Genomic DNA, 14,850 nt, shown 5'->3' with positions numbered 1-14,850 from the left:
ATATGTGAAATTAGTATTAAAGATAAACATTAATGATGACATTAGGCCACACAGTGTAATATTTTTGACAATGATTTTAATAATCGAATGATACTTGATTCACTATAACCTTAAACTAAAAGCTCAAAGGGATAGTCTACCTAACATTAAACTGTCATGAATCAGATACAGCAGAAATTAAAATCAACTCTTTAATGTCATCCTATTTTCAGTGTTTTCTTCCTTCTCTTGAATTTCATTTTCATTAAGAAATGTCATCTTAAATGCCAGCCCATTTTTTAACACCTGTGAAGAGGTGGTGTTTAAAACTAGACTGCAATCAGGAAGTGATACACAGGTGCAGAAAGAAAACTAGCCCAGCTCTTAAAATATCCATTGTTTGCAAATAAATACATATGACACCCTGATTACATGTTATATTCACAATTATTCTTCCTCAGAATAATAATATATTTACACTATATACATATAGTGGTATAAATAAATAAATATAAATAAAACAGAGATATGAAAGACAACGTTGTTTAGAATAAAATAAAACAATGTAGGGACATGTAAATATGTTTGCAAAAGATTTCTGACATAACACACACACATATATATATATATATATATATATATATATACACACAAGTATGTGTAAAGATATATGTACAAATTCTAGCATTAATAATCATTTAATAAAAAAAAATTACATGAGATAAGCAGATCATGATTTCTAGAAATACAAATACATATTAATTTATGTGAAAATATCATATATCAGATTTTTTGTATAAAAAAATAAATAGAAAAATAACTTTCTATGAGATATTATTGTTTATTCAGGTATAAATCTAGCTATTTCTTGGACATTAATAGATGAAAAACAGAAGATTAGCTTTAGAGAAATGTGCTTGTTCATGGACAGTAATGAAATGGTATAAATAAATTTGGGAAAACAGACAAAACTGTCTTCATTTGATGGACCTTCAGGGTAGATAATTTAATAAATTTGTATGTCCTCGTCATTGATGCCTCTTATTTATCAACAGTCCGATGATATTCGCGTTGAACTTGACGCAGGTAAGTTTGACAGACGTGTTGATAAATAAGACCGTTGAATGTAGATTCGCGTCAGCGATGTCTGGCGAGCGTATTGACCTCAGCGAATGTGTCAAGATTGATGCCTTGATAAATTGGCCCCTATATATGTGTGTGTGTATGTGCATATACAGTGTGTGTGTATATGTGTGCATGTGTGGGTATGTCTGTGTATATATATATATGTGTGTGTGTGTATGTGTATTTGTGTGTGCAACTGTGCATGTATGTGTGTGTATGTGCATGTATGTGCATATACAGTGTGTGTGTGCATGTGTGTGTATGCCTGCTTATATTCTGTATGTGTGTGCAACTGTGCATGTATGAGTGTGTATGTGTGTGTTTATATCTGTGTATATGTGTGTGTGCAACTGTGCATGTATGAGTGTGTATGTGTGTGTTTATATCTGTGTATATATGTATGTGTGCATGTGTGCAACTGTGCATGTATGAGTGTGTATGTGTGTGTGTGTGTATGTGTGTGCGCGTATGTGCATATGCAGTGTGTGTATATGCCTGCATGTGTGTGTATGTCTGTGTATATATGTGTGTGTGTGCATGTGTGTGTGTGTGCAACTGTACATGTATGAGTGTGCATGTGTATGTGTCTGCGTGTATGTGCATATACAGTGTGTGTATATGTATACATGTGTGTGTGTGTGTATGTCTGTGTATATATACTGTATGTGTGTGTGTGTGTTTAACTGTGCATGTTTGAGTGTGGATGTGTGTGTGTAAAACAATAATATTGTCACTAGAGATTAATACTGCTCTTTTCTTTTTATAATAATGTTCTATCATCATTCTGGGCATGATAAATAACATCACTACTGATATTATCTATGGCAGTGTATTGATCTTTCTTTTCTACTTTTTTCTGTACCTGAATAAAGCTATTAGTATATAATTTAATACAAGGCACATTATTTAGTACATGACTTAGTGTGTCTCTGATCCTCACTAGGCTCCAACTGACTGTGATCATATTATCATATAAAGCCAGCGGCATAGGTTTGATTTTTAAGGTTAAGGTGTGAGAGTTATTGAGGGCCAACACAAATTACACATGATACTACTTTTCTGGGAAGGGGGGTAGATAGGTCCTGGCACTACTGTTACAACTGAGGGTCTCCTCAGAAAAGACCAAAACTAAAATACCTAAATATAAGAATATCAGTTGCGTATCGTGCAGCAGCAGAGAGTTGTTTGTAGTACACATGACCAACTTACTTTATAAACGATTGCTCATGGGCTCATTGGCATCAAAAGAGTGACTCAAATTGGTGCTTATGCTTGAATATAAAGAGTAAAATTTCAGGGGGGGGGGTGCATTTTCCCTTTCTTACCCTCTTTTGGTTACAACAGTGGATATATTACAGGTAAATATTTGTCACTATGTTTTTGCAATAAATTGACTTGAACATTTTCTGAATACATTAACACATTATTTTGAGCATTTTTCCCAATGGGCAACCCCCCACATAGGGTTAGATTACAAGTGGTGCGCTATATAGAGCTTTTGCTCGAGCGATAACACCGCTGTGTGTGCACAGATTTACGCTTATATTACAAGTTAAAAGTAAAACTTTTGCGAACGGACGAAACTCGACGCGTGCTAACTATAAAATGTGACGGTTATGCCTTTCTGCTCAGCCGTGACTGTTGGGAGAGTGTGGGCATGAAGGGGTTAATAGCACTTAGCCTCTATTTCCCTTAAATCTCTGCAAGGACCAGCTGCATAACTGAGCCTGGCATCTCTCAATAAGAGTACATCTTACCTCAGGGGAAACCAGAGGAGAGTCCCCTTCTCCTGTCCCTCATTCACCGCACTCAGCTGGCACACCACACTCAGGCACCAGGCATGTCATATTAGCCATCCTGTCCCACTCCACACATCCTATTCTTTCCTGGGGTATAGTAAACTCAGCCCCCAGTGCCTCTTCGCTAGGTCCTGGCGCTGAACACACAATACCACTCTCTCCCCCTTGGGCATGCAATACTGGTTCAAGCATATATGGGGCCACACACTCAGTCTGTCCTTCCTCCCAGCCATGCTGCCCCCTCACATGTCCATGCATTCATCAGACACCGCACTCCCACAAAATCCAGGAACTCCCAGGGAAACCTCCCCTCTCAGCTCCCCACTCTCACCCTTAAGTGGGGGAAAACCAAGCTCTCCCACCAGTCTCTCCACTCCAGGTCCTGGCACCTGGCACACATTGCCACTTTCATCTGCACTACAACCTTTCTCACTGGAACAAGACATTACTGGTTCAAGTTCAAACACAGGCAGAGCTGCATTCATTCTTTGCTCTCCAAGCAACCATGTTCAAGAGAATTAATATTGCAATCGCCATTCACAGTACATTCCATATCACTTGAACTTGACAATACTGGTTTAAACACAGATACATTTACATTAACTCTCTGCTTTACACCCCAGCAATGATGTTCAAGGGAAGTATTCTCCATCCTTTGGTAGGATGCCTCAGGCCCTGGTGCAGCTGGAGATTTGTCCGTCCACAGCCTCCCCTCAAGGTCCCCCAAAGTTTTACACAGTACCTCAAATGGGGCTGGGCCCTCTGTTAGCCCTTCCATGTCACAGGTGTAGTCTTCTGAAGCATAATGACAAATCATTCTGCCCAAATCATCTTCCAGTAAAACATTGACAGGAATATCCTCAGAGATGCCCACTTCCTACAACCCTATTCCCACACCCCAACCAAGGTACACTTGTGCCACAGGCACCACGGGGCAGACTCCCCCAATTCCTTGGATGAGCACAGTCTTCCCTGGTATGATGTCCTCCGGCTTTACCATTCCAGGACACCCCAAGGTAAATGAAGATCCACTATCCATGAGTCCTGTTACCACCTGGTCACCTACATATACCCTCTGTAGGTTATTTATCCGATTCATCTTTGAGAACCCACCCACAAACAAAAAAGATTCTGGTTCCCCAGCCACATTCCCACCCTCAGGCTTCTTCTTCTCTGGGCAGGTAAAACTCAGATGCCCCATCTGGTTACAATGAAAACACTGGTGGGTATCCTCCTGACCCTATGTGGCCCCTGCCCTCCTGGCTGTGGATGTGTTGGAGATGATCTCTCTACTGGCTTTGGGGTCAATGGTTGAAATGCTGCTCTTTTCCATTTAGGGGACCCAGTTTGTGCGGTTGCACTCCGGACTGCAGGTGCTCTGTGTTTAACATAATCATTAGCCAGGTCTGCTGTTTTGGGCTATATGTCCAGAATACATTTTTTTCCCCAGGACTCAGATACCAAGAGAACGGAGACAAATTGACAATAGAAGTACATTAGAAAGTTGCTTAAAATTGCCTGCTCTATCTCATTAATGAAAGAAAATGTTTGGGCTAACTATCCTTTTAATATAACCCATGTTTGGTTAGCGCATATGAAGAATGAATTTGGGTTTATGTGCTTACTTTAGTAATAAAATATTCTTAAAAATCTATAGAATATATGTGTATGTATATATGTACTGTATATATATACTGTATATATGTTATGGGTAAAGTAAGATATCTGGGTAATCCTAGTATTACCCGGGTAAACAGACATTACCCAAGCGGCTGTGGGTAAAGACAGATGCACTGTAATTCCCCCATCTATACTATTTATTTTGCCTCCGTGTGAGGGGGGTCAAGGAAGGTGCCCGCCGGTCCTCTGGCATCCACCCCAAGTGAACCTTGGGGAATGAAGTTTACAAGTGGGTCTTTGCTCCTTGAACCCCCCCCCAGGCAGTGGCAAAAAAGATAGTGAAGAAGGGGGAATTACAGTGCATGCTACATATGTTTGATGCAGTGACTCCACACTCTGAGGGAATTTATGATAATACATCAGGCTTTACCCGCAGCACCTTGGGTAATGTCTGACTTTACCCACAACATACATATATATATATATATATATATATATATTGTTGTTTTATTATTATTATTTTTACAGTAACTATAATTATTAATTATTTTTTCAACATTTTATATTGAAAATGTTGGGGCGTATGATTGTCATAGTAGCACTTTCAGTATTTCAAATACAATCACTCTATTACCTAGCAACTTCAATTTCTGATTTCCCAAAAAGCAGCATGGTTCTAGATCATATAGTGCAGATAATTTGTACGCCGATCATATTACCTGATCATTTTCATTGTGACTTAATCCTAAGAGAATACCACCCTCTCCTTTGTTGGAGGCAGGAAGCAAGTATAATAAATAATGTAGGTGGAATCTAATTTAGAATTTACTGTATGTTCACCCTACCAGCTGGTATTCAAAACCAAATACTGTTCTGATTTATTACGTAAAGCACAAATGACAGTTATGCAACCCCAGTGTACTTAACAGACACACTATATTCTTGTCCCTTAGGCCCACACCAGGAGTATGTAAATCCTCTGAGGGTGTGAAACAGAGTAGATTATGTGAAGATGAGAAAAGGAGAGAGAGAGCAGATGTTTTGTAGAGTATTATAGAGGGTAGATGGTTTTATAGTGATGGGTAAACCTGGGATGATTTTCTTTCCTAAAATATATATATATATATATATATATATATATATATATATATATATGTGTGTGTGTGTAGTCCAGATGGTTGCAATGCTACTACAAAATGTTTTTGATATTGAAACCTAAAAGCCGCCCACACTGTGCATGCACATATCCCTTATTTCATTGCCTAGAGCGCCAAACAAGTAAAATGGGCGTTAGAATACATTTTATTAAAAAGATGCATTTTATACACAGACTTCTTACATTTTAATTAGACTATATTGTCCCTTAAACAGATAAGGTACATAAAGATACAGAGATTTTCCAAGATATGATTCATGGGGCAAAAAGTTGTCCTGGTGATGAGCACTGAGAAGGTATCTGACTGTATTCACTATGGCCCACGATGTATGCAAGCTAACCAATACCCTATAACACCATGCTGCAGATAGTCTTTTTTATTTATTTTTTTAAAATTAAAGCTTTACTTCCCAATGCTATTGCATGTATGCACACACATATAAATTATTACTAGCTAAAGCAGAATGTTTATTTCCACCACTGATGTTTAAGGGACATCAAACCCCAAATCTTTCTTTTTTTATTCAGAGAGAATGCAATTATAAATAACTTTCCAATTTACCTATGTTACAAAATGTGCTTTGTTCTCTTGGTGTCCTTTGTTGAAAGGCATATCTAGGTAGGCTTATGAGCAGCAATACACAACTGGGAGCTAGCTGCTGATTGGTGGCTGCACATATATGACTTTTATCATTGGCTCATCGGATGTGTTCCGCTCCCAGCAGTGCATTGCTGCCCCTTCAACAAAGGAGAATGAAGCAAATTTGAATATAGAAGTAAATTGGAAAGTTGTTTAAAGTTGTATGGTTTATCTGAATCATGAAAGAAAAAAAATGGAAAATTGGAAAGTTGTTTAAAATGACATGCCCTATCTGAATCATAGAAGTTTATTTGGACTAGACTGTCCCTTTAAACAATCAATTGTGATCAATTTCAAAATACCTTGTTGTTTTTAGTTAGGGTTTTAGGCACACAGCATCTATGTAGTGGTGTCTACCAGACAAAAGTATGTTTTGGTGCCCTTTCATGTAACATTCATCTGATATGAAACCCAAAAACGTTTTTTTTTCTGATTCAGACAGAGCATACAATTTTTAAAAAGTTTCCAATTTATTTATTTTATCAAATTGGCTTTGTTCCCATTGCATTCTTTGTTGAAGAGCTACCTAGTTAAGTGTCTGGAGCAGTACATGGCAGGAAATAGTGCTGTTATCTATAATGTATAACATTCTTGCAAAACTGCTGCCATTCAGACACGTGCACACTTCTGAACTTGTGTCTCTGCTTTTTAACAAAAGATACCAAGAAGTATCTAGAAAGTTTTTCTTTCACTACTTACACAGAGAATACAATTTTTAAAATGGTTTCTAATTTACTTCTATTATCAAATTCGCGTCATTCTCGTGTTATTCATTGTTGAAGAGATATCTAGATAGGTAGCGTCCGCATGTCTGGAGCACTACATGACAGAGAATAGTGCTCCCATCTAGTGCTCCTGCTAATGTATAACATTTTTGCAAAACTGCTGCCATATACTGCTGTAGACACACGTGCACGCTCCTGATCTTATCTTTCTGCTTTTCAGCATAGGATACAAAGAAAACAAAGAAAATGTGATAATATAAGTATATTGGAAAGTTGATTAAATTTGCATGATTAAAGGGACATGAAACCCACATTTTTTCTTTCATGATTTAGAAAGAGAATGCAATTTTAAACATCTTTTTAATTTACTTCTATTATCTAATTTGTTTTATTCTCTTGATATTCTTTGCTGAAAAGCATATCTAGATATGCCCAGTGGCTGCTGATTGGTTGCTGCACATAGAAGCCACATGTGATTGGCTCACCCATGTGCATTGCTTTTTCTTCAAATAAGGATATCTAAAAAAATGAAGCAAAATAAATAATAGAAGTAAATTGTAATGTTGTTTAAATTTGTATGTTCTATCTGAATCATGAAAGAAAGATTTTGGGTTTAGTGGCCCTTTAAATTTGTATGCCCTATTTGAATCACAAACGGACATTTTTGGGTTTCATATCCCTTTAATTGGCTGTTGTCATGTAATATGAAAAATAATATTATAATCTGAATAGCTGCAGCCAGATATATTGTATGCTTGTAAAAACAAGCGGTTGTATATGCACTATGCTTTGTTACAACCTTAGAGACAGGATATTTTATATTCTGTAGAATATAAGTCTAGTATTTTATACAAAATCTATTCTATATCTATCTATCTATCTATCTATCTATCTATCTATCTATCTATATCTATCTATCTATCTATCTATCTATCTATATATATATATATATATATATATATATATATACTGTATATATATATCATTACAGTACATAATAGTATACAGTATGTATAGATTTCACAACACTAAATAGGATGAAAGACTCCTAATACAGAATAACATAACCAATAGAGGATCAAATAGAGAACCACTAAGTGACTTACACCCATCTCATGACTCACTCCAACTCAAGGCAAAACCCATTAAGGCCAATGAAACATTTCAGTGCAAAACAATTATTCAAATAGGGGAGTTTCATTATTTTTCAACTCAAATGGAACATTTAACAATCAATACCATTGTCCAGCACAGGAAAAAGTAGACTATAAAATGTCTGTATGCTAAACTTTCAACTTTAATTCAATCAAACACAATGGTCTGGAAAAAAAATAATAGGCTACATCATAAAATGCAAATCTTGGCCTTTTGCTAAGTGTTCGGTTATTTTATATTTTTTTCTGGAACGAAGAAGGTTCCAATGGGATCCTCCCCTATTAAAACAGATGAATTTGTGTTAGTCACATCCATACACAAATGGCTATAATATCAGAAAATACTGTAATGAGCACTCTTCATTAGCAGTGAAAAAATGATAATTGGTGGAGGCCACCAGGGAAGCCAATCAGAAGGATCTACATGTAACGTTCTGATTGGCTGCACTGTCTGTGCTGGCCATCTTCTTTCATCAGATCAAAATGGAGGAGGAATAGAATTATTTCTTTTTTGCCAGTTACTTATATTGAATATTCACAAAAAACTGCAGTCTCCCCACTGGCAGTAGATGCTTAGAGGGACAAACCCAAATATTTTCTTTCATGACCCAGATAGAATATGACATTTTAAACAAATTTCCAATTTATTACTAATATCTAATTTGTTTTGTTGCTTTGTGTTCTTTGTTGAACAGTATAACTAGGTAGGCTCAGAAGCTAGCTCCCAGTAGTGCATTACTGCTCCTTCACCAAAGGATACCAAGAGAATGAAGCAAATTAGATAATAGAAGTAACCTCAAAAGTTGTTTAAAATGTTATACCCTGCCTATCTGAATCATAAAAGACACATTTTGGGTATCATGTCCCTTTAAAAATGTGAATTTTGTTATCCTTTTCTATCTTGTCATATTTTCAGTTTGCTTCCAATTTCCATCTATTTGTTTTAATAAACCCTTTCTACATAAAACCCACCCCAAGGTTTATGTTTAAACCATAACGTGCTTTTGCCTTCTTGACATTATTGACATCTTTGGAAATAACCTCAATTCCAGTTGCGATTCTGGAAACTTAAAATATGGAGACACTGCTCCAAATGTCTGGGGACCGCTACCTTTGGAGCAGTATCTTCATATTTGAATCTGTTTGCTCGCCCTCTGATTTCCCTATGAATAGTGGCATGTCTCTTTAGAATCACTACATTCAGTGAGATAAACGTAATTGTTGCTCCCGGATTGTAGGATCTTAGCTTGACTTTAGGGGATATATTGTTGTGGAACTTGTAGTCTTGATTATCAACTTGCCGGCTATATAATACACATTATTTGTCTAATAGTGTCAGATCAATTTGTTTTTAATGAAGTGTGAATGTTTGGATGTTAATAACAGTATCATTATCGCCAAATATATTTTTAGTATGTTGTAATTAAAAGTTACATTTTAATCAATACTATTCTTGTTAGCTACAAAACAAATAAGTTAATGTGTTAAGACTTGCTTTGAAGTCATCCTTACGGACTTAGTAAATCTAATTTGCTTGAATTGTTGCTGTATACATTGACTTGGATAAAATGCAATTATGTGCATTGATTGGGATGTTTGGTTGGTACAATGTGCATGAGGTTTGATAAATTCCTGTTGTGTGCCTTGATAGGGAAGGTGCAGTATGAATTGATTAGATAAGACTGAGTACTGCCGTGTGCATTCATGGGTTGGGTATACCTAGTGCAGTGTGCATTGGGTGCTTTGATTAGACTAGTGTACACTTACTGGTATAATTTAATTGGCACTGATTCATTGAGATGTTCTGATTACTGCAGTGTGATTGCTTGGAATAATTTGATTGGTCTACTGTACATTGCTTGAGATTATTTGCTGTGCTTTGGCTGATTTAGAGAACTTTTATCATGTATTTTGGCTAATATATCTTGTATAGACACTCTTGAGAACTATAAATATTTGCTCATAATAATGTAAATTACTAGACTACAGGCACATACTAATTTCCTGTACAAGCACTGCACATTTAACTCTCTGAGAGACCTCTGAGTTACTGGGATTTGCTCCATCTAAGAATGACTCAGTTATGTTATATTGTTCCAGCAAAAAACAAACAAACAAAAAAACAGCCAATAATCTGTCCTAAAATATATAAAAAAAACATAAACACAACTATTTTGTCTGTTATTGGACTTTTTAATGTTATTCACTATTATATGAATCTATGTGAAAATGTGGCAAATCTATAGAACCAAAACATACAGTATTTGACAAATATCAGTAAGCATCAGATCTAAAGAAAAGGAAATCTCATAAACTGGATTAATACTGGATATATATCCAGATTCAGGGGCACTCCATCATGACACAAATCCTTCCTAGTGTTCCAATAAGAGTTGACATTAAAGGGACACTGAACCCACATTTTTTCTTTTGTGATTCAGATAGAGCATGCAATTTTAAGCAATTTTCTAATTTACTCCTATTATCAATTTTTATTCATTCTCTTGCTATCTTTATTTGAAAAAGAAGGCATATAAGCTGTGTTTTTGGTTCAGACCATGGACAGCACTTGTTTATTGGTGGGTGAAATTATCCACCAATCAGCAAGAACAACCCAGGTTGTTCACCAAAAATTTGGGTTCAGTGTCCCTTTAAGATTTGTCACATATATTGGTTATATACTTTGTGATATTTATTTTCACGTGTTCATATTTTGGCTTATTTTACACATTTATTGTATTTCCCATGATTTTAAATGGAAACAAAGCACATTCAGTCTCAAACAATTTGAAGGCATATCAACGTGCTTTTTAGCATTATACGGATCACTTTTATTATCTTTACAGTCTTGGTGGAGAGGTGTGTCACATATTTTGCATAACATTGAGAACCAAAACATCAGCTAACCTTTTGCTGTACGTGCTGCAGACAGCTGCCCATGCTACCACGTGCAATAAGCTCTCACTACACCCTTGCTATGTTCCTTCTGGCTACACACGGGACACACCCACTGTGCAATTCAGAGGCAAAATCATTTGTGAGTGGCCAACTCAATGTACTGGCTGCAGAGGGATCTTGCCTATAAGCCACTAATATACTCACAAGTGGATCCAGTCAAACTCTGACCCAGAAGTGGCACCTCCCTGAAAATAGTACTGGATCTAGACCCGGTTCCAATTCAACTGGCGCGCTTGCAGCACACATGAAAACAATGGTTTTAGAGTATTTCAGAAATAAATAGAAATGTTCACAAATTTGCCACCATGATAAGAAATCGCACAAACCTTATATTACAGACCTTATATTGTAATATCTCCTACAAATATAAAAATCTCTCAAAGTAAAATGAGATCTTCTAAGATTCTTTTGAGGGACCTCGTCGTACTGTTGAGACATCTAAGATTATATGATCTAAGTAGAGAGCTTCAGATCATCAGGCCCTTGGTGTGAGGACCCAACTTAAAACGACATGAAACACAAAAATGTTCCTTCATAATTCAGATAGAGAATACAATTTAAACAACTTTCCAATGTATTTCTATTATCTAATCTGCTTAGCTCTCTTTGTGTTCTTCTTTGAAAATCATACCTAGGTAGGCTCAGGAACTGAGTGCTATCTGCCTATTGGTTGATGCATATATATGCCTCTTGTTATTGGCTTAACAGCTAACTTCCAGCAGTGCATTGTTGTTCCTTCAACAAAGGATTCTAGTAGATTGAAGCAAAATTAATAATAGAAGTAAATTTGTTGTTTAAAAATCTATGCTTTTTTTGAATCACAAAAGAAAAATATTAGGTTTCATGTCCCTTTAAAGTAACAACTATTATGGTCTTATATTTTTTTATTTCTTGTAATATAGCACAAATAATAGTTATTATAATTCATGTCACATGTTAAACCAATGTCTGGATTAAAGTTGTAACACCCAGGGGTATTTTAACATTAAAGGGACATGAAACCCACATTTTTTCTTACATGATTTAGAAAGGGCATGCAATTTTTCTCTTTCAAAGTTTTTATTTTGACCTAATAGATCTGCATAAATGTTAAAGTTTCTACTTAACTTAGTATCCTGTATTTTATTTTTTTCACTTCATAATTTTCAATATCCCACTGTAGATTCCCCCCCCCCCCCCCAAACCCCATTTTATTTACATCTCCAAATAGCTTAGAACAGCCCACTAATACATATGCAGAAATAGGACTTGACACATTTTTGATGGCATTTCAAGAGAAGCATCAATAAAACTAATGAAGCTTTAGTAAAAATTAATTCTAATTTAATCAAGTGCTGAATGTTGGTATAGGCACCCAATTAAAAGGAATGTACAAAGGTTCTCCAAAAATACAAAATAAATTATGTAAAGGCATGGACGATGACAGCGGTAAACAATTACATAATCTCAACAAGTCTTCCAATAACTTTTGCAGCCATGTGTCACAGAGCACTTGGACTTCGTCAGGTCTCCTCTACAGAAAACGTTAGCGCTCATAAGCATGATGAGAATACGGCAGTATAACAGTTCAGATGTCCTAATTTAGAACATTCCTCCTCCCATGCCTCCCATTCCACCCATGCCTCCCATTCCACCCATGCCTCCCATGCCAGCATCCTTCTCCTCCTTTGGAATTTCTGTCACAACAGCTTCTGCAGTCGTTAAAAGTGAAGCAACACCAGCAGCATCCATCAACGCCGTCCTTACAACCTTTGTGGGGTCAATGATTCCTTTCTCTACCATATTTACAAATTCATCATGCATAGCATCATATCCAATCTCAACAGGACTCTGTAGAATTTTCTCAACAATCAACGATCCTTCAACCCCAGCATTTTTGGCAATGGTCATTGCAGGTATTTTTAAGGTCCTCCTTATGATTTCAATGCCAACTTTCTGGTCTTCATTGGATGGAGTCAGAGCATCTAGTGATGGGATACAGCGAAGCAAGGCACAACCCCCTCCTAAAACTATTCCTTCTTCTACTGCAGCACGAGTTGCATTTAACGCATCAGTTACTCTGTCTTTTTTTTCATTTACTTCAACATCACTGGTCCCACCAACCTTTATTACTGCTACACCATCAGAAAGCTTGGCTAGCCTCTCATTTAATTTCTCTTTTTCATATTCACTGTTTGTACTTTCCAACTGCTCGTGAATTTCTTGTATGCGTTTTTCAATATTTGCTTTGTCGCCTTTTCCTTTCAACAGCATGGTATCGTCCTTTGTTACAATAACTTCTCCAACTTTCCCAAAATCATGAGGCTGAATGTCTTCAATATTTAAGCTGAGTCCATCCTCTCCAAACACAGCTCCTCCAGAGGCAATGACCATGTCCTTGAGTTGGTTCTTCCTATTGTCACCAAAACCTGGAGCCTTAACTGCAACCACCTGAAGGCCAACTTTTAAGCGATTTAAAACCAATGTGCTTAAAGCTTCCCCATCAACATCTTCAGCTATTATAACCAAGGGTTTACGGTGAGCGTTGGCAATTTCTAGAGCGGGTACAATTGACTGAACACTTGAAATCTTTTTTTCACTAAGTAAAAGATAAGCATCCTGGAATTCACATTTCTGGCCTTTAGCAGTATTGATAAAATATGGAGATATGTAGCCTCTGTCAAATTTCATGCCTTCAATAATCTCCAACTCATCGTTAAGAGTTTTACCATCCTTAACTGTAATAACACCTTTACGACCAACTTTTTTCATGGCATCAGAAATAATTTTGCCAATTTCCTGATCTCCATTTGCAGATATTGTAGCTACCTGAGCAATCTCTTCTGGTGTGGTAACAGGTTTTGACTGCTTCTTTAATTCAGCAATAACTGTATCTACAGCCAGCATAACACCTCTTCTAATTTCTATTGGGTTTGCACCTTTACTGATTTTGTCAAAACCCTCTTTAGCAATAGATCGTGCAAGAACAGTCGCTGTGGTAGTACCATCTCCAGCTTCTTCATTTGTATTGTTGGCTACATCTTGAACTAGCCTGGCGCCAATATTTTTGTATTTGTCTTTAAGGTCAATTGCTTTTGCAACAGTTACACCATCTTTGGTTACTTTAGGACTCCCCCAACTTTGTTCAATAACTACATTTCTTCCCTTGGGTCCCATTGTTACAGCTACTGCATCTGCCAGAAGATCAACTCCTTGAAGCATAAGAGCTCTTGCCTCAGCCCCAAATTTAACATCTTTAGCATAGGCCCGGGTCAGATGAGGCGCTAAAGCTCTAGATACAGGTCTCACCTGGCGAAGAACTGTTGGTAACCGAAACATTTCCAGTAATGGTCTGCAGGAACTGATCCACTAGATGTTAACACACACGTGCCTAAGAGCGACTGACCAAGGGCATGCAATTTTAAACAACTTTTCAATTTACTTCTATTATCTAATTTGCTTCATGTAAAAAAGGAAGATATTTGACATCAACATTTCCTCAGTAGCCAAATCCCACTGTAAATTAACTTTCAAAATCCAATCAGGATACTAGTCCCAGGACTTGCAGGGGAGTGTGCATCTGGCATGTTTAGACACAGTCACCTTCTTTCCCTCCTCAGTTTAAGGATGTTTATTATAAAATCTCATGAGATCATGGTAAAATACTATGAGATCACAGTAGAGCAAAGTGTGAACTCAGCACTGATGCTGCTGA

General features: G+C 36.8%; 2 protein-coding genes across 3 annotated transcripts in view; both read right to left on the bottom strand.

Annotated features, from left to right (window-relative positions):
• LOC128660121 (gap junction gamma-1 protein) overlaps nucleotides 1–14,850 on the bottom strand; it is a 315,999-nt gene that overhangs the window by 135,733 nt on the left and 165,416 nt on the right. The gene's annotated exons all lie outside the window — the stretch shown is intronic.
• On the bottom strand, nucleotides 12,458–14,529 carry LOC128660120 (60 kDa heat shock protein, mitochondrial-like). Its single transcript, XM_053713761.1, has one exon. The coding sequence runs from the start codon at nucleotides 14,472–14,474 to the stop codon at nucleotides 12,738–12,740; it is 1,737 nt and encodes a 578-aa protein (XP_053569736.1). The 5' UTR covers nucleotides 14,475–14,529; the 3' UTR covers nucleotides 12,458–12,737.

This window comes from Bombina bombina, chromosome 5 (genome assembly GCF_027579735.1).
Source record: "Bombina bombina isolate aBomBom1 chromosome 5, aBomBom1.pri, whole genome shotgun sequence".
Taxonomy (NCBI): domain Eukaryota; kingdom Metazoa; phylum Chordata; class Amphibia; order Anura; family Bombinatoridae; genus Bombina; species Bombina bombina.
The sequence above is the reverse complement of the archived record's forward strand: the minus strand, read 5'-3'. Positions and strand labels throughout refer to the sequence as shown.